The sequence below is a fragment of the Propithecus coquereli genome, unplaced genomic scaffold (genome assembly GCF_000956105.1).
Source record: "Propithecus coquereli isolate 6110/MARCELLA unplaced genomic scaffold, Pcoq_1.0 Scaffold502, whole genome shotgun sequence".
In the NCBI taxonomy this organism is placed as follows: domain Eukaryota; kingdom Metazoa; phylum Chordata; class Mammalia; order Primates; family Indriidae; genus Propithecus; species Propithecus coquereli.
Window position 1 is genome coordinate 573,560 of NW_012150864.1, and position 19,535 is coordinate 593,094.

General features: G+C 37.9%; 1 protein-coding gene across 2 annotated transcripts in view; it reads left to right on the forward strand.

The window, feature by feature from the left end:
• Positions 1–19,535, forward strand: part of AMPH (amphiphysin) — a 248,958-nt gene that overhangs the window by 148,787 nt on the left and 80,636 nt on the right. For both annotated transcript variants that reach the window (XM_012656466.1, XM_012656467.1), the window contains exons 4-6: positions 1,010–1,104; positions 4,205–4,300; positions 19,117–19,224. In XM_012656466.1, coding sequence (XP_012511920.1) covers positions 1,010–1,104; positions 4,205–4,300; positions 19,117–19,224 — 299 coding nt within the window. The remainder of the gene's footprint in view (positions 1–1,009; positions 1,105–4,204; positions 4,301–19,116; positions 19,225–19,535) is intronic.

A 19,535-nucleotide genomic window follows, 5' to 3' on the forward strand; every position in this document is an offset into this window, starting at 1 on the left:
TTTCTAATTTAATGAAAAAAAATTTATTTTTTATCTTTTTCTGTGCGTGAGTTATACACAACTTGAAAAATAGTTCATGCGGCTCCCAAGGCGAAGAGACGTGTGAATTACATATGCTTCATGAGGCCCCGGCCTGAAAACTAGCGTGAGTTAAATACAACTCACCTGGCAGTTAATGTGTTAAACTCAGTGGTAAGAATGTTAAACATTATTAAATACAGGTATTGCTCAAATTTATTTCATTGTTTAATATTAGAAGTGTTTTGGTCTTTATTTAGAAGTTTTGTGATGTTTTTGTGACCAGAAATATGGTGCATGAACTTAACTCTTGTTTATGTGAATTAGCCTATGGCAAAATTGGTTTTGTTGTATGTCATTTCCCTTAAATTCACACTTTCCAAGAACCTATCCACGACTTTAAGTAAGGACTTATTGTATTGGAAAAGGACAACCTGTTTTATCACTGTTCTTTGTAAAATTTTTGGGCCACTTAAACCTTAACCATTTTTACCATTTTCAATCATTCAACCTCCTTCAACTGTTATGCTCTACAATCCTATTGATTTTACTTCTACCTGTTTCTAAAAATGCTTTGTTTCCTATATTTAGACTTGTTTAGGACTCATTTTATTTTTGGAAATCTGCAGTTTTAAGGACCAGTATTCTTAGCGTCCTATCCACTTATTGCCTGATGCCACTTAGCAAGTGATAGCACACATAGTAGGACACATTGTTATTGTTGTAATATTCGGAATAATATACTCGTTGGTTTTTTCCAAGACCCCGTATATATCACGATCATGTAAGTAATGACAAATACACAATGTGGTAAGTCTTAGAGACCCACAAGGAGAGATGTGACTACAAATACAAGCAGCAGCTGTTCCAATTGTTCCTTAAATATTTAGGAAGTACCAAAGATTTTTCTCTCACTTTAAAAAGTATGGAATGGGGGAAGAGACTCTCCACCAATTTCTGTGTAACAGGAATTGTTTTTCTCCAACACCAGGCATGCAGGAGGCCTCAATGAAGCTCACCGAGTCACTGCATGAAGTCTATGAGCCGGATTGGTATGGGCGGGAAGATGTGAAAATGGTTGGCGAGGTAAGAGCCAGGTGGCTTCCGCGAAGCTGCCACCGACTCCTACTCATTCCACCTGTCCCAAGAACCGCCTTCACACCTCGCGGTCTTAATCGTGAGGGGAGACATTGCGCCCAGAAGGCACTGTGCACCTCTGCTACCTGATCATCCTAAACTTATTGTGAGAGGTGAAGATGATTGTTGCAATCATGTGGGTAGAAAGCTGTGTATTAAAGCATATTTTTCTTTAAAATAACTATCATTTTTCTGTCCTCACTGCAGGTCTAAAAGCACATTTCTAGCAGAAGTGGGTCATAGTGTGATTTTGTGTCCAGACTTCACCTCTTTGATTTTAATCCTGCTACTGAATCCTCCCCACAGCACACAGGGACAGGAGCTCAGAAGAGCATCCATCCCACTTTAATACCAACTGGTCTGTCCCCTGATCTGTAGAGCCTGGGGACAAGCACAGTGTCAGCCATCAGAGGATTTTGACTTCAGGAAGGCTTTGGCCCTAGACACGCCTTAACACCTGAAGTCAGACTTCCAGCTAGGGGCTGTCTGGCTGACAGGAAGTGAGCAAGTGGGTATTGCTGCTTTGTGGAAAGCAGACTGGGACAGAGACAAAGAGTAGCTCTGTGTGTTTGACCAGTTCTTTAATCATCTTGGGCTTTAGTATCCTCACCTACAAAAAGAGAATAATAACTGTACCTACTCATAACACATTTAAAGCCTTTGCATGCATGTCATCTACCTAGTCCGTGCTTGGTGCATGTTATTAATATTATTACTGATGTGAGAAAGCTGCCAGGCGGGATTCTCTCTGGTCCAAGTTCTTTGTTAAAACAAAGAGCAATTGTTTGTCATGTCCTCTACTTCAGGTGAGTTACTGCAGCTCATTTAGGCACAGAAGACCTAAACTAGATGTGGCAGTCAGAGCTCAGGGGAGGGTCTGATATGTGAAGAACTGAACATCTATGCAGCCTCGTCGGAAAGATGGATTAACAGTAGAGTCCATGGAATTGCTCCTTGACAATTATGACATCCTGACATTGATCTTCATAATCTCATTATAACTGACCTAAAAATGGAGCTATATTTATGAGGAAAGCTCCTGTTGACACTATTACATCTTTCAAAAAGTTTTAAGATGTGGATTTGGCAAAATCAGCCACTACACATCATTTTCAAATGCAATTATTAAGTAATTGCATCTTCTCACATTTCTTCAATATAAAAACATTATTTCAACATCGCATTGCTAAATACTTTGTAAATTTCTGATAAATCATGTATAACTAAAAATTCATCATAGAAAAAGAATTTTAAGGCAATAATAGAAACTTTGTTAATAACTTTTCAGAATATGGCATTATATTTATTTACTTATTTTAATTATCCTGCAACATTCAGTACAGGAGTGATGTTTATTTTTTAAGGAAATGGCTGTTATCGAACTTTGGTCCTTGTGGATGCCAGGATTTTTGATATCCTTAGTTGCAGATGCAAATGTGGGCGCTACTGATGATGAAGAAACTGAACACTGCAAGTTCACAGGCCCACTCACATCAGAAGATGAGCCTTTTTAAACAGTGAATTTAAATTTTTTGTTAGCATAAAATTCTTGAATTGAGATTTGTAACAATTAGGATTAGTTTTTGAAATGTGGAAAATGAAACAAAAGCAAATACACCAAAAAAGTGTTTGTTTTTTTTAACAAGATAGAAATTTATCTCTTACATAAAAGAATTTGAAGATTGGCAGCCCAGGTATGGCATGGTGGACCCACAAGTGTCAGACGCTCATATTTTCCATCCCTAGCCTGCCTCCTTCAGGTTCAAGATCACTCTCTGAGCACTGGCCATCAGCTCTCCTTTCTGCATTCCAGTCAGCAAGACAGAGCGAGTCTGGAAGATGGGCCCATCTCTCCCTGAAAATACATCCCATTGGCCAGAACATAGTCACATGGCTACACCTGGCTGCAAAGGAGTCTGGGAAATAGAGTCCTTATCTTTGGTGGCCAAGTGCCCAGCTAAAATTTGAAGTTCCATTACTAAGAAGAAAGAAAGGGTAGAGAGTGGGGACCAAACAGCAGGAGTCTGTCAAACAGACCCCAAACAGACCCCAAACATTTGGGGTCTGTCAGGAGACCCCAAATGTAGTAGTGAGAGAAATGTGGAGATGATATTCTTGAGCACTTGCTATGTGCCTGGAATTCTTTGAAGCACTTTATGTTATCAGCTCATTTAGTTGGAGAAATTGTACTTCAGGGAGGTTCAGTTTCTCAAAATCACACAGCTCCGATATGAATCCTACTCTAGTGAGGCAGCCTGTTGGAATAGTCAGACTATGGGCTTTGAATTCAAGGAAACAGAACTGAGTTGAAATCTGTGTCTGTTATTAATCAATTGCATGGCCTTGGCCATGTCATGTGATATCTCTGGAATTTAGTATCCTCTACTATGTAGTGACAATAATAAGTCTTTTCTGATAAAATCGTTGTAAGAATTAAATGACCGTGCACATGCATAGACACGCACATGCGCGCACACACACGCGATCACAGAAAGTGTTTAATCCAGTGCTTTGACATAGTTACAGTAGTAATAGTAGATGTAATAATAGTAATCCCTAATATTCGCTGTGTATTTACCACAGTTGATACTCCGTAAGTGGTAAGGCCCTTGCTAAGATGACTAAATTTTCTGCTTTCCCTGTGGAGGTGTGCACAACAGTTTGTTGTTTGTTTCAGTCTAGGTGATATCTTATTTCATGGATTGCTTTAGAAGCAAGTCGTCTCAGTGGAATTCTCAGTTTCTTAGCCCCAAAGTCCACCTCTAGGGATATGGAGACCTTTTGAAGCTTCTACATTCTTTAGTAATTTAGAATCAGAAATAGATTTTTATTAAGCTCTTAGGTAGCCTATATTATTAATTAGAACTGGTGGCCAAATTGCTTTAAAATTTTATTGTATTATTTAATAATGTACGTTTTTTCTAGCATCTAATATCTGGGAAAGAATTACTTGTCTGATTTTACAGTTTCAGATTTTGGAAGTTTGATGAGAGGTATACCCAATTAAAATAATTCAACAGTCGTCTCTTTATTTCACTTTTTCTTTTAGAAATGTGATGTACTGTGGGAAGACTTCCATCAAAAACTAGTAGATGGGTCCTTGCTGACACTGGATACCTACCTGGGCCAATTTCCTGACATAAAGGTATTTTATTCTGTGTCTATAAAGGTAATAATTGAATGGTCTCATATAGTTATTGAAACATCAGTAAGAGAGGGAGAATTAAAAGTCCTCGAGGTGACATCAAAGACAGCTGGTAACTTTTCATTTATATAAGCATGGGATTTTTATACTGTTCCAATCAGTTTGAAATGAAATGTAGTTACAGAAGTCACATTTACACTTTAATGAACTGCTTCAGCTTTTATTTCTCTGCAGAAGTCTTTTTAAACCTATAAATATAAAACCATAAATCAGAGCTACCAAAAACTTTATAGTCAAACTTTTTATTATATAGCATTTGACAAGGATTTCTATTATAATAACCAGTGGTCACAAGGAAGGGAGAAACTTAGTTGTAAATATGAGAGCAAATCTGACCTTTCCTTGTTTACTGTTTATTTTGCATGTGTTTATAGTGCACCTGGGTATTTTTTCTCTCATTTAAATTTCCAGGTTCAAAATGAAATATTAAGATGTAAGTGTTGCAAATTCATTTGCACCTGAACCTAAAAATATCTCGTCTGGAATATTTATTTGATACTTGAATCTACTGTAAAGGTAAATGCAAAAGTGAAGTACTGAATATAGATTTGGAATTGACTCTGGAGGCAAACGTGGCTTTTAAACCACCTGTGTTGTATGTAGTAAATAAGCAGCGTTACACGTCTGCCCCCAGCCACCCCAGTTGTTTTTCTGCTCAAGGTGGAGTTCTAGTTAAGACAGCCATGTGCTGTCCTTCCCATAGGGTGAGGAGGCTGGAAACCAGCACCATTGGACATCTACAGTAAGTATCTTATTAGGCATCTTCTGATGCATAATTCCACTTTACCTGGCCTTCTTTGTAGCCATGACCAAATACCAAGGAACAATCTGCAATAACGGGAACTGGCCTTGGCCATGAAACGTAGTGAAGCTTCTTGGCTAAAACTATACTCATAGTAAAGACTTTACTTTCCTTGGTCCCACACAGAATGCCTGATGGTCGTCGGCCAGTATACAAAGTGTGTTTTGGAGAATCAGGGGCACTGGACAAAAACCCAAGTGGATCACACTAGATATATTAGCCTTGTTTCCGAAGTGCCATAGGGAGCAAATCCAAATAGTGAATTTTCAATGATGTTATCATATTAGGCAGCAAAGTGCTTTATTGAGTCATTGGGTAGATGGAACCAAATGAAAAAGTATAAATCAGATTTATAAAAATATTCTGAGAAATTAACAAATTCAAATTTAAAAAATTCTGTAAGACTGTATACACTAGCCTATAGGAAATATGTTTTGGGACATCTTCAGATTATTTTGATAGACACTTAAATTTTGCCTAGGAGTTTGTAGCATTTGTGGAGCAAATGGTCTCAGAATAATTACCACACTTCAGAGAATTGTTTTTTGCATGGTAATTTATTGTAATTTTTTAAAATTTTATTTTATTTATATTTTTTCTTTTATTATGGTATGAACATTTAACATGAGATCTACCATCTTAACAGGTTTTTAAGTGCACGATGCAGTAGTGGTATCTACAGGCACAGCAGATCTCTGGAACCTATTTGTCTTACATGACCAAAATTTTTTTTATTTCAGCGTATTATGGGGGTACAAATGTTTAGGTTACATATATTGCCTTTGCCCCACGCGAGTTCAGTTTTTTCGCTGATTCCTTTCCATCTGGACCAGCTGTTGCTTCTTACCTTTGGATTTTCGTTTAGATAATGGCACACCCAGTTTAGTCTCTGAGCCAGTAGGTGGTACTTGTGGGTGAGATTCAACTGTACCCTGCGTGATGAGTCAGTGAAGGCCAGAAAGAACATGCAAATTGACTTCCGTGTCAGTAGGTGGTGCTTGCTTTCAGGGGCAAGCTGCAGTGTTGTTTATGGGTTGTGTAACCAGCTCTTGTTCCTCTGGAGAGGCACTCTAGCGCCTCAGGTTGTGAGTGGGGCCCTGGGACTTCCAGGTGTGTCCTTCTTCTCAACCTCAGAAGTGGCGGGGCGGGGAGTGAGGCTGGGTGGGGCAGAGTTGGGTGATCCTGCACTTGAGCTGCACAGATGTTTTTAGCAGGGTCAAAGGTCTGTTCCACGCCTCTGGGCAAAGCTGCCATGGAGGGGCTGATGTGGCCCCACTCAACCAGAAAGTCTATGTGTGGGGGTGGGCTGTCTGAGACCTGCAGTCTGGAGCAGGCCTCGCTCCTTTACCTCTCTCCCTTATTTCGTGGTTTCTCCTGGGCCTCTGCCAACAGGCAGGACCTCTGGCCAGGGGAGCTCCTCCTCAACCGTAATGCAGGGTGGGAGGTTCCCTGTCCAGGATCATGTCTGGTGCTGGGAGCTCGGCCCTCCCATGGGAGTAGGGGTGCCCCTCGAGCATGCTGTAGCAAGGACCCACTCTGATCTGGCCCTGAAGGCACACACCTCAGTCGTCTAATTCACAAATATCCCCTCTGTGCCCCTGGGCAGTATGTTGGAGACCTGGGTGTATGAGATTTGGCCTGCAGGGCTTTCCCTTGGGCCCCTGAAATTAATCCCTCACCATGCCAGGGAGAAGAATGCTGGTCTGAAGTCACCCAGGGAGTGCCCAAGCTGGATCAATGTCTTTCTGCCTTGGGGTTTTCCCCATTCTGCTGGAGTCACTGGGGAAGCTGTACCAGGAACTGCTGGAGGGTAGGGAGCTCACAGTCCGAGCGCCCCTCAGTCCCCTGCAGGGCTCCAAAAGGAAAGGTCTCGTGCCCTATGGGTGCCTCTGGGTGGTGGCTAAATTGTCTCTCTTGGCAGCCTCGGGTAGGGGAATGGAAGGGGAGAATGAAGCAATATGGCGCCTGCCGATCAGCTGGGGTCTGTGGGGCGGAAGGTGCCCTGAGGGAGCTGGGAGCCCAGTGCCCTGTCTGCAAGAGGCTCTCCTCTCAGTGGCAGCAGTATCTCTGTGCTGGTGTCAGCAGGTCTTTCCAGCAGCTTGGGAGCCCACCAGCAGTCCAAGATGCAAGGGAGGGGAAATTTAACTGCTCCACCTACCCTCCTTGCTGGTGACCAAGCCTCTTGGGGCTTAACCCCTGCTGATTCCTTTCTCCTTCCAGTTCTGCTCTGCAACCTCTTTCTGTGGAGTCTCCTGTAGGTTCAGGCATCCTTCCTTCTTACCTTCATCCCATCTATATTTGTCTGTTTTTATCTCTTTCATCTAAAATTTTTCCCTTCTTGCAGAGACGCTCTGGCTGGAGGCGTTTCTCGTCCATCATCTTCCCTGCCTCCCTGTAACTGAAATTTGTACTTGTTGGTTAGCAACTCCCCCTTTCCAACTTCCCCTGGCCTTGGCAACCACCATTCTATGTATTCTTTGCTTCTCTGAATTTGATTATATTTGTGTATCTTTGAGGAAGATATACAAATTCAAGCCCTTTGCCAATTTTTTAATCTGATTATTAGTATTTTTGCTACCATGCTCTAGGAGTTCCTTATATATTTCAGAAATTAATCCCTTGTCAGATTAAAGAATGCCTTATCAGAGAAAAAACTGCAAATGTTTCTCCCTTTCCATAGCTTGCGTGTTACTCTATTGATTCTTTTCTTTGCAATGCAGAAGCTTTTTACTTTGATGTAGTCCCTTTTGTCTATTTTTGCATTTGTTGTCTGTGTTTTTGGTGTTTAATCCAGAAATCATTGCCAAGACCAATGTCTATTCCAAAATTTTTCATTTAGAATATCAAGCTTTTCCCCTGTGATTTCTTCTCAGAATTTAACAGTTTCAGATCTTACATTTAAGTCCTTAATTCATTTTGAGTTGATTTTTTGGGTATGGTATAAGGGTCCAATTTCATTCTTATGAATGTGGATATCCTGTTTTCCAGCACGATTTATTGAGTATACTGTACTTTCCCCATTGTGTATTCATTTCACCCTTGCTGAAGATTATTTGAGTGTATATGTGTGGATTTATTTCTGGACTCTATATTCTGTTCCATCGCTCTATATATCTGTCTTTATCCCAAGACCATACGGTTTTAATTACTGTAGCTTTGAAATATATTTTGAAATTAGAAAGTGTAATGCCTCCAATTTTGTTGTAATTTTTCCAGATTGTTTTGGCTATTTGGGGTCTTTTGTAGTTTCATGTGAATTTTAGAATTGTTTTCTATTTCTGTTAAAAATGCCATTTAGATTTTTATAGGGATTGCACTGAATCTGTAGATTGCTTTGGGTAGTATGAGCATTTAACAATATTAAATCTTCCAATCTGTGAATATGGGATGTCTTTCCATGTATTTGGGTTTTTTAAAAATTTCTTTTATCAATGTGTTATACTTTTCAGTGTACAAGTCTTTCGCTTCCATAGTTTATTCTTAAGTATTTTATTCTTTTTGATGCTATTGTAATTGGGATTGTTGTCCTTATTTCTTTTCAAATAGTTTGTTACCAGTGTATAGAAGTGCAACCAATCATTTTATGTTGGTTTTGTATCCTGTAGGTTTACTAGATTTATTAGTTCTAGCAGATTCTTTGTGGAGTCTTTAGCGTTTTCCATATGTAAGATCATGGCATCTGCCAACAGTTACAATTTTACTTCTTCCTTTCCAATGTGAATGTCTTTTATTTCTCTTTCTTGTCTAATTTCTCAGGCTAGGACTTTCAATACTATATTGAATGGAAGTGCTGAGAGTGGGCATCTTTGTCTTGCTTCTGGTCTTAGTGGAAAATCTTTCTATTTTCTACCAGTGAATATGATGTTAGCTGTGATATGGCTTCTGTTCTGTGGAGGTAATTTCCCTCTCTTCCTAGTCTGTTGAGCATTTTTATCATGAAAGGGTGATGAATTTTATCAAACACTTTTTCTACATTTATTGAGATGATTGTGTGATTCTTATCATTCATTCTGTTAATGTGGTGTAGTACATTTTCATATGTTGAACTGTCCTGCATCCCAGGGATGGATCCTACTCAGTTTGCTAATATTGTGTTGGGTTTTTTGCATCTAAATTCATCAGGAAGGTGTTCTCTTCTTTTGGTGCCTTTGTCTGGCTTTGGTATCAGGACCTTAGAAAATGAATTTAGAAGTATTCTGTCCTCTACAATATTTTGGAAGAGTTTGAGAAGGAGTGGCATTAATTCTCCTTTAAATGTTAGAGTTTGCCAATGAAGCCATCTGGTCCTGGGCTGCTTTGTGAGAGTGGGAACGAGGTTTTTGATTGCCTGTTCAAACTTCTTACTAGTTACACGTGTGTTCAGACTTTTTATTTCTTCATTATTTAATCTTAAATGGTTGTGTGTTTTTAGTAATTTATCTGTTTCTTCTGTATTATGCAGTTTGCTGGCATATAACTGTTCATATTAGTCTGTTATGACCCTTTTTATTTTTGTGACACCAGTTGTAAGGTCTCCTCTTTCATTTCTGATTTTATTTATTTGAGTATTTTTTCCCTATTTGGTTTAGCTAAAAGTTTGTTAATTTTATCTGCTCAAAAAACCAACTCATAGTTTTGTTGATTTTTTTTTCTGCTGTTTTCCTTCCTCTATTTCACTGATTTCTGTTCTAATCTTTATCATTCCCTTCCTTCTGACAGTTTTGGATTTAATCTGTTTTTCTTTTTCTCATTCCTTGAGATGTAATGTTAGGTTGTTTGAGATTTTTCTTTTTAATATAGGCTTTTCTCACTGTAATTTCCCTTATTAGTACTGCTTTTGCTGCGTCCCATAAGTTGTGGTATGTTTTTCTTAATTTGCATTAAGACACTTTTTAATTTAGCTTTCTATATCTTCTTTGAACCATTGTTCTTCAGAGTGTGTTGTTTAATATCTGCATATTTGTGAATTTTCCAGTTTTCCTTCTGCTATTGATTTTTAGTTTCTTTCTATTCTGGTTGGAAAAGATACTTGGTATGATTTCATTCTTCTTCTGTTAAGTCTTGTCTTTTGACCCAACATGTGATCTATCCTGAGAATGTTATATGTGCCCTTGAGAAGTATGTATATTCTGCTGTTGCTGGGTTGAGTGCTCTGTATGTATCTGTTAGGACCATTTGTTCTGTAGCAGCAGTCCCCAACCTTTTTGACACCAGACTCTGGTTTCATGGAAGATAATTTTCCACAGACGTGGGGTGGAGAGGAAGCAGAGCTCAGGCGATAATGGGGAGTGGCTGTGCCCAGGCTACATAGCAAGAGGTGAGGGGCCAGCTATCAAGCAAAGCTTCATTTTTTTCCGCTAGTTTCCTGCTGTGCAACCCAGTTCCTAAGTTTCATGTAAGACAATTTTTCCCGGGGAGGGGTGGGGAAGCTCTGGCAGTGATGCGAGCCACGGGGAGCTGGTGAGGTACAGTTCCTAACAGGGCATGGATGGTACTGGTCTGCCGCCGAGACGTTGGGGACTGCAGGTCTATAGTGCTGTTCAGGTCTATTGTTTCTTTGTTGATTTTCTGTCTGGTTGTTCCATCCATTATTCAAAGTGAGTTATTAAAGATTTGTGCTATTATTGTATTGCCATCCATTTCTTCCTTTGTCAATGTTTGCTTTACACATATAGATGCTCTTATGTTAGGTGCAAATATATGTATAGTTGCTATATCTTCATGATTGACTTTTATCATTACATGTTATTATTTTTCTCTTGTGACAGATTTTGACTTAAAGTCTATTTTGTCTGATAAGGATAGCTACCCTTTCTCTCTTCTGGTTACCATTTGCATAGCATATCATTTTCCATCTCTTTACTTTAACCCTGTGTCCTGCAATTAAAAGTGTGCCTATTGTCCACAACATAGTTGGCTCTTTTTTTTTTTTTTTAAATACATTCAGCCATTCTGTCATATGTCTTTTAATTTGGAGTGTAACCCATTTACATTTAAAGTAATTATTTTTAGGGAAGGATTTACTATTGCCATTTTGTTAATTTTATTTGGAGTTTGTTCCTCTTATCTTGTTAACCTTTTGTGTTTTATTGTTTCTTTATATTAATGTGCTTTTATTCCTCTCTATTTATCTTTTGTGTACATTCTATAAGTATTTTTTGTGGTTATGATGGGGCTTACATAAAATATTTTATAATTAAAGAGTCTGTTTTAATTTGATAAGAGGAGCTTAATTAACTTCAATCAAATGCAAAAACTCTACAATTTATTTTTTCCTTCACACATACTTAATATCATTGATGTCAAAATTTATACCTATTTATATTGTGGATCCATAAGCATATTTTTTAGTTATAGTTATGTTTAGTACTTTTGTCTTTTATATTGGAATTAAAAGTGATGTATCCACCACTGTTCCAGTAATACAATATTCTGTATTTGTCTATATATTTTCCTTTATCAATAATTTTTATACTTTCTTATGCTATTCTTTACTGTTTAGTGCCCTTTCATTTCATATTAAAGAACTCTGTTTAGTATTTTTTGTAAGGTAGGTCTAGTGGTGATCAAACCCTTCAGTTTTGGTTTATCTGCAAAAGCTTTTATCTCTTTTTCATTTTTGAAGAACTGTTTTGCTGGATATAGTATTCTTGGTTGACAGGGCTTTAATTTTCTTTTAGCACTTTCTGTATATCCTTCCACTTCCTTGTTGCCTGCTTCTGCTAAAAATTCCACTGACAGTATTGTGGAAGTTCCCTTATATGCACCAAGTCACTTTTCTCTTGCTGCTTTCAAATTATGTCTTTGTCTTTGATGTTGACAATTTGATTATAATGTAGATCTCAGTGTAGATTTTTGGGAGTTCATTTTATTTGGTATTTTGTGGGCTTCCTAGGTTTAGGTGTTCACTTTCTTCCCAGGATATGGGAAGCTTTCAGCTATTATTTCTTTGCATATGTTCTGTGGTTCTTTCTATCTTCTTCTGGGACTTCCATAATGCATTAGTTGGTCCACTTGATGTATTCCATAAGCCCTTTAAGCTTTCTTTACTCTTTTTCATTTGTTTTTCTTTTTGATCCTCTGATCAAATAATTTTCTGTGGCCTGTTTTTGAGTTCACTAATCCTTTTTTCTGCTTGATCTAATCTGCTCTTCAACCCTTCTAGTGAATTTTTCAGTTCAGTTATTGTATATTTTAGCTGCATGATTTCTGTTTGTTATTTCTGTTTAATATTTTGATCTCTTTGTTGAAATTCTCACTTTCTTTATACATTCTTCTCCTGATCTCAGTGACAGTTTGAATTCTCTTTCAGGTAAATAATATATCTCCATTTCATTAGAATCTGTTTCTGGAGATTTATCTTATTCCTTCATTCAAAATGTATTTTCCTGTTTCTCCATTTCAACACCTTGACTCTCTGTGTTGGTGTCTGTGCATTAGAAAAATTAGCCACTTCTCTCAGTCTTCACAGACTGGCTCCATACAGGAGAAGACCCTCATCAGTCATCTCATGCATAGATTATGAAAGCCTCTAAAAATTTTGTGCTATTCCAACTGCTTTTTTTTTGTTCTTAGCAATCCCCAGGCATCTAGAGAATGCTGGGTGTCAATGCTCTGAGACAAGCGTGACTAAAGTCATTTTCTTGGGTAACCCCCAAAATTTTGGACTGTTGGATGTTTTTCCAGCTCCTTCCCTCACTAGGCAGAAGGTGGGATCTAGGGTTTGTTTCCTATCTGCTCTGACTTCAGAGGAGGGGCTATGTCAGCTAGTTATATGGTAAATGATACTCCCTAGGAGGGTGTTTTGTTTCTGCTTGAGTGCTCGGCACTGAGCCTGGGGGAAGAGCTGTGGCAAATGCCTTCATGCATGTTCAAAATCCTGTTTGTTTTCTGTAGATCCCAGGGAACTACTTTATGCTGGGTCTGTCAGTTCTCTGAGGCAGGCAAGAAAGAAGATACTACTTTGGGTGGGAGCCAGAAAAGTTGGGATGCCAGATGTGCAGTCCAACTCCTTCATTTTTCAGTGAGGAGCTGGGAGCTTGGTGTTCCTTCCCTATTGTGTAGCATTGAGCTGGGAGCAGAGGATATGGTGAGAAGGTATTTCCCCTTTTCCTACCGGTTTTAATGTGGTTAGCTTTGCACTTGCCTAATGTTCAGGGTCTCTTCAACTCATTTCTGGGGTTCTCACAAAGGAAATTGATCTATGTGTTGGTGTTAAATCTTTGTGTCACTTGTGGTAAGGAGAGTCCGTGGCTTCTTATTCCTCCATCTTGTTGACATCACCTCTATTGCATGGTAATTTAATCTCCTGGAAAAACAACACTTAATAAATCAGAAGAGGATAAGGGAAAACTGTGTCCTCCTACCTGAAAATTCCAAAGCACCTTGCAACTTGTCCACATTGTTCATGTGATATATATTCATAGTATGACTTAGTTAAGCAAATGAAGGATGTATGTGATTGACTGGAGAAACAGACATTTGAATATTGAGTTTCAGGGACAAAAATTTAGTATCATCATCAATATGTAAAGATCCTAGCTATTACTGTAATGCCCAGAGATAATTATTTAGAAATTGACCATACTCTCTAGGAACTTATAATTTCAGAAGATGCACACACATACACACACAAACAGAAGCACCTGTGTTGAAACACAGAGATTAAAATAAAATCATGACATATTATATTGGCTAGTGTTTTTAGTTTATTTCACATCAGAAATATAAAGAACTTAGTAGAACATTTACTTATGCAATTCTTTTTTTGAGATCCATGGTTTAGGTCACAAAGATTATCCTCTAGTTACTGAACCATTTAGAGATTTCAGAGTAATATCATATTGGTCTTTTGCTGGATACCCTGAAGAGAATATGTAAAGGTATTATGTGCATCATGGAAAGAGGATGTAATAATCTTTCTCCCTCTCTATCTCTTTCTCTCAATCCACATTTAGAAAATTGGAGCACACACAGAGGCTATCAACCAAGATAGAGAATTGTTGAAACCATATAACATGACAAACATTTGAGGAAATGGCAATGTTTAACTTGGAAAGGAGACAATTTGGACTGGGAGAGAGCTGGAGTGGGCAGAGAGCTATATTTAATATTTGTAAGAATTTCTTCTGTGAAAATGGACTTAAGTTATTCTGTGTACCTTTACTCAGTAAATGGAAGTTAGAAGTAGGTATAGACATTGTCACTTTATAAAATCAGTTCTGAGTGATTATGTAATGTTATTGATAGAAATGAGGATTATAATTAAAAAACTGAGTGGAGAATTTTCAAAGCATGGAACACAATTTACTTCCTTGATTCCCATTAAAATCAACAGGCCATGTGCAATTAAATCCTCAGGCAAATTCCCAAATATTTACCGCAGTCCATCAGTGAGGGCTATGAAGTCCCATTCATGCTGCCCTTTCCAGCTGTGATTGGCAGGGCACCATGTGTTGCAGTTCCTGTTATGCGGCATTGACATCTAAAATCAATGTTATAATAAAAGCCTGCTTGTCACCAACCCAGGCCAGCTTACAGCTGTGAGCAGTTGTTGTAAAATGTAGTTTAGATTATATCTTGGCAGCTATGCATGAACAACTAAGCATATATTTACTGCAATGTGTTAAAAAAAATAAAAATAAAAAAAAAATAAAATGAATTCCAAATTGGGGTTGTTGTTGAATTTTTTAAAAAATGTATAATAAATTATTTTTTAACTGTAGAAGTTCAGTGCACAGTGAAACTCTCAAGAAAAATTTTTTATTTCTTTTTTCAAGAAATGTTAATTAAATTTATAATTTATTTAATTAAATGTATTATTGGATGTTTAAACAAGAATTATTTCATTTTCTATTAAAAAGCTAATGTGTGTTAAATTTACCCTTACTTAGAACATTTGAGCTTTTTCTCCCACAAGTTTCCAAAATATCAGAAAGGTAAAGAAATAAGATAGATTTGTTTTTCCAACACAAAAATGTATGCAGCAAAATGCGTGGTGTTCTTCATATAGTCATTTCTGCCATGGTAAGCTATATGCTCTGTGATTGACTTGTCAGTCACAAAAGAAAATGAGTCACACAATTTACTTCACTTCTTGTTTTGGAACAAAATTAACATTTCCCAGTGCACTCTTCCACCTTATTCCGAGACATAAATGACTTGGATCTGTACTTGAATTTTGGCTTTTTTCAAAAATCGAATTCATCTTCAAAGAATCAAAATTTGCTACTTGGAGGATATTATAGGGGTATCCAGGCCAGAAGGAAGAACTTCGTAAGAGTTTGCATGCAATTACTCAGGCCACTGCTTCAAGGCACAGGGCTCCTTTTAAGGTAACAGTTAGATGTTTGATAAAAATAATGAGCTTTGTCACCTTAAAGGCACATAGTGTTCACCATGGCTTATTGAAGGACTTCATTCCACCCTGCCTGGGCTAACTCATCACATATCTTTAAGTGACCGTGGGTGTGTCACCATGCCTGCAACACTGGTGCTATAGATTGCTATGCGGATCCATTGGCTGTGACTGTGCTTTGTAAGCCATAAACAGTTATATTATCATTGTGTTTTTTTTCTTCTCCCTACCATTAAAAAACATAGCAGTTTTTAAAGCATCTCCTCCTGCAGTAGTTCTCATTATTAGACTAGCTTGGCATAACTGGACTACTGGGGAGATTTTTTAAAAGTACAGATGTCTAAGCCTTGCCCCAGAGTAATTAAATCAGAATTTCTTAGTTTGGGGTGCAAGAATCAGTATATTTTGCAGAATTTGCTTATTAGTTATACTATCTTATTTCACCTTTTTTTAGTGGTTGCCCTACAATTTATAATACACATCTTTAACTTACATGTATAACTTCAAATAATTTATACCACTTTATTTAAGAACCTTAAAACTGCACTTTCAGTTCTTCCTTTCTTTCCTTTGTAGTATTATTGTGGTACATTTTGCCTTTCCTATGTTATAAATCCCAGAATACATTGTTGCTCTTTTTTTGCTCTGAATAATCAGTTACCTTTTCAGGAAATTGAAAGTAAGGAAACAAAATCTTATATATTTACTTTAATTTTTATAATTTATGGTACTCATTTCTCTGTGTAGCTCCGCTTGGTATTAAAATTCTTATGCTGGCAATGAATTCTCTCAGCTTTTGTTTGTCTGAAATAAACCTTTTATTTCACCTTCACTCTTGGAAGATATTTTCACTAAGTATAAAATTCTGAGTTTGTAGATGTCTATTAATGTTTATTTTTCAGTACTTTAAAGATATCATTCCAACGTATTCTGGCTTGCATAGTTTCTGAAGGTTAGCCTGCTATAATTCTTTCCTTTTTACTTTATTTTTTTTTTCTTTATTCGTGACTTTAAGTCATTTGACTATAATGTATCTAGATGTGTATTGTTTGGTATTTTTCCTTTTTGGGATTCTCTGAGTTTCTTAGATCTGTACTTTGATGTCTTCATTATTTTGTAAAATTCTCAGCCATAATCTCTTCAAATATTTCTCATAACTCTCCCTTTCATCTTTTTTTGAGACTTCAGTTACATTATGTTAGACCATTTGATATTGCATTATAGGTTTTTTATGCTCAATTCTCTGTGAATTTTTTCCAGCTCTTTTCTCTTTGTGTTGTAAGGGAATGATTTATTTTGACTAATCTTTAAGTGCACTATTTATTTCATCAGCTTTTTGGGGTTTACTGATTGGTCCATTGACAAAGTTCTTCCCCTTTGATATAATTTTTTAAATTTCCAGTATTTCTATTAGACTACTTTAGTATTGACTATTAATGTAGTCAGTATTTCTGCTGAAATTCACTGACTGTTTATATATGCTGTCGAATTCTTCAAACTTGACACTTTAACATTAGTTATAGTTATTTTTAAATTCTTGTTTGTTACTTCCAACAACTGGGTCATATCTGAGTCTGGTTCTGTTGATTGTTTTATCTTTTTTTATGGGTCATTTTTCTTTTGTTTTTGTGTATTTCCTGGTTTTTGAATGAATGCCAGATATCATACATAGGATAGTTAGTGAAGAATGCAGTAATAGTTATGCCTGGAAATCGCATGCCTTTATGTCTGGCCATTAGTGTGGGAGCTGGAGACAATCTAGTCAGGACCTGAGCTGGATTTGGGTTTTTTTGTTGCTATTTTATTGTTACTTGCAGGGCACTACAGCTTTCAAATTCCTCAATAATTTGGCTGCTAATACCTTGTGTTTATATTCTAAGATCTGCAATATTTTCAGACTCCTGGGTTTGAGTCTGGTTTTAGCTGCTTCTTTGACCCAAATATGGTGGGCCCTTGGGTACCAGAGGGTTTTTCTCATGTTCCTGCTCCCATTAGATTTTATTTGTCCTTGCATGCCCATGTTGCAGAGGGAGTGTCTCTCCATGCACTGCCCTTGCTCCAGTGATAGGTAGGTATTACATGTTTTTAGTGTTAGGCTTGTAGTGGAGTCAGGGCTGTTCTCTTTTATCCTTTCCTAGCCTCGTCTTAGGCAAAATCTGCCTCATATGTGTGTCTGGTCTTAAGCAGGAATTTCCTTCCCCTACTCAAGTGAGAGCAGACCTCTGCTTGTTATAGGAGTCCGCTCTGGGGCCCAAGAAGATTTTATGTCCCTTGCCTGTGGGTTGAGGTTTTTCTCTTTCTACCCGTTTGCCTGTAGCAGTTTTCTTTACCTATATCCTAGAGGCCAGAGCCAGATTGGGTTTGCGTTGACTCATCCCCCAGAAGAGTGAGTCTTTGCCTGGCCCTGTGGGCAGAAGGGTTTGACTCCCTCAAGCAACTTAAAGCTTTTGCTTTGTACGAGCAAATGGTCATGGAAATGAGCAAGGCTTCAAGCCCATTCCCTGGTAGCCGTAGATCACCTGACTCTCACCTATACTGCAAGGGAGTGTCTTGTTCCCAGACTTTCTCATGGCGTCCACTAGAGGCCCATGAGAAAGAGCTTTCCCAATAGGACAATCTCCCCTGTGTCTTGAACACCAGCTATTCCAAAATGATATATCATCCCAAGTGCTTTTAATGAACAGAGGATTGCGAAACACTTGTAGGAAAAGAGATTTCCTAGGAAGTAAATCTGTTTTATAGAACTCGTGTTAATGTGAGTGTTACTATGTTATGGCAAGTGTCAGTGACTGGTCCCAGGGGAATAACCGAGCGGCACGCAGAGAGTTGGAGAGTCAGAAAGTTTTATTTGCCAGCAGGCCCAGAGGAGACTTGTCTCCAAATTCTGAGCACCTCTTCCGGGTTTTTGTCAGGTTTTATACTCTTTTTGGGGGGTTACTCTTAACAAATCACACACAAGTATAAATGATTAACCAATTAGCAAAAAGACTTAAAATTTATCCAATAAACAATAATTCTTAAAAGTAGTAGAATTATGATAGGCTTATAACAAACATTAAAATCATGATAGGCTTATAACAAATATTATAATCATGGCAGGCTTGTAGCTTTGTTCAGCTTTGCTCAACTGCTCTGTGGTTTTAGCTTGCAAGGCTGACAGGTGTCAGCGTCCATTTTAGCTGCTTTGTGGTTTTAAGCAGAATCAGCACAGAAATTCCCCTAGCATGCATGGAAATTTCCCTAACAACTAGAATTACAAAACCAAATCTCATATAATTTTTCACTGTCTTCAACATTGAACATTTAAAGATTTAGAGAAGAGACTAATAGAGAGTATAGGTTTACCGCAACCAATTCTGGAATTTTTCGGGTCTTTGCAAACTCTGTCTTTAGTGCCTCATAGTTGGCCTACGTGTTATCAGAAGGGAAGATAGTTACCTAATGATCTCCTCACAAGGACTGGAGGCAGTAGTCTGATTTTCAGGGGTCATTTAGAAATTCCATCTTACCGTGCTATCCAGTGAAGATTCTCAGCCGAGATCTCTTTGGCATTTTGCAGCTAACGGGAGATTCTATTACCTCGTCTCTTTCTTAGTGCATGCATTTCTCTGTTGGCAGAACCGCATCGCCAAGCGCAGTAGGAAGCTGGTGGACTATGACAGCGCCCGCCACCATCTGGAAGCGCTGCAGAGCTCCAAGAGAAAGGATGAGGGTCGGATCTCTAAGGTAGGGTTTGAGCCCAGGGTGGATACCAATCTCCATGTTTTACGACTTGTAACAGTTCAGCTTTTTAAAATTGTACGTTTCATTTTTAACAGAAATTGGAATCAAGACAAAATTTAAACTGAAACATGGTGCTTGTGGGCTGCCTTCTATTATTTTTAATTAAAATAAGGTTTTTAATGTTATTGTAGAGTTCGCGAGGGTGACACTGACTCACACATTTTGCTCAGAATAAACTTTTGCCTACAGTGTTGTAGGATCAAAGAAAGTACTGTGTGTCTGCACTTCACTATGTGGTTGTGGTCCACACGTGA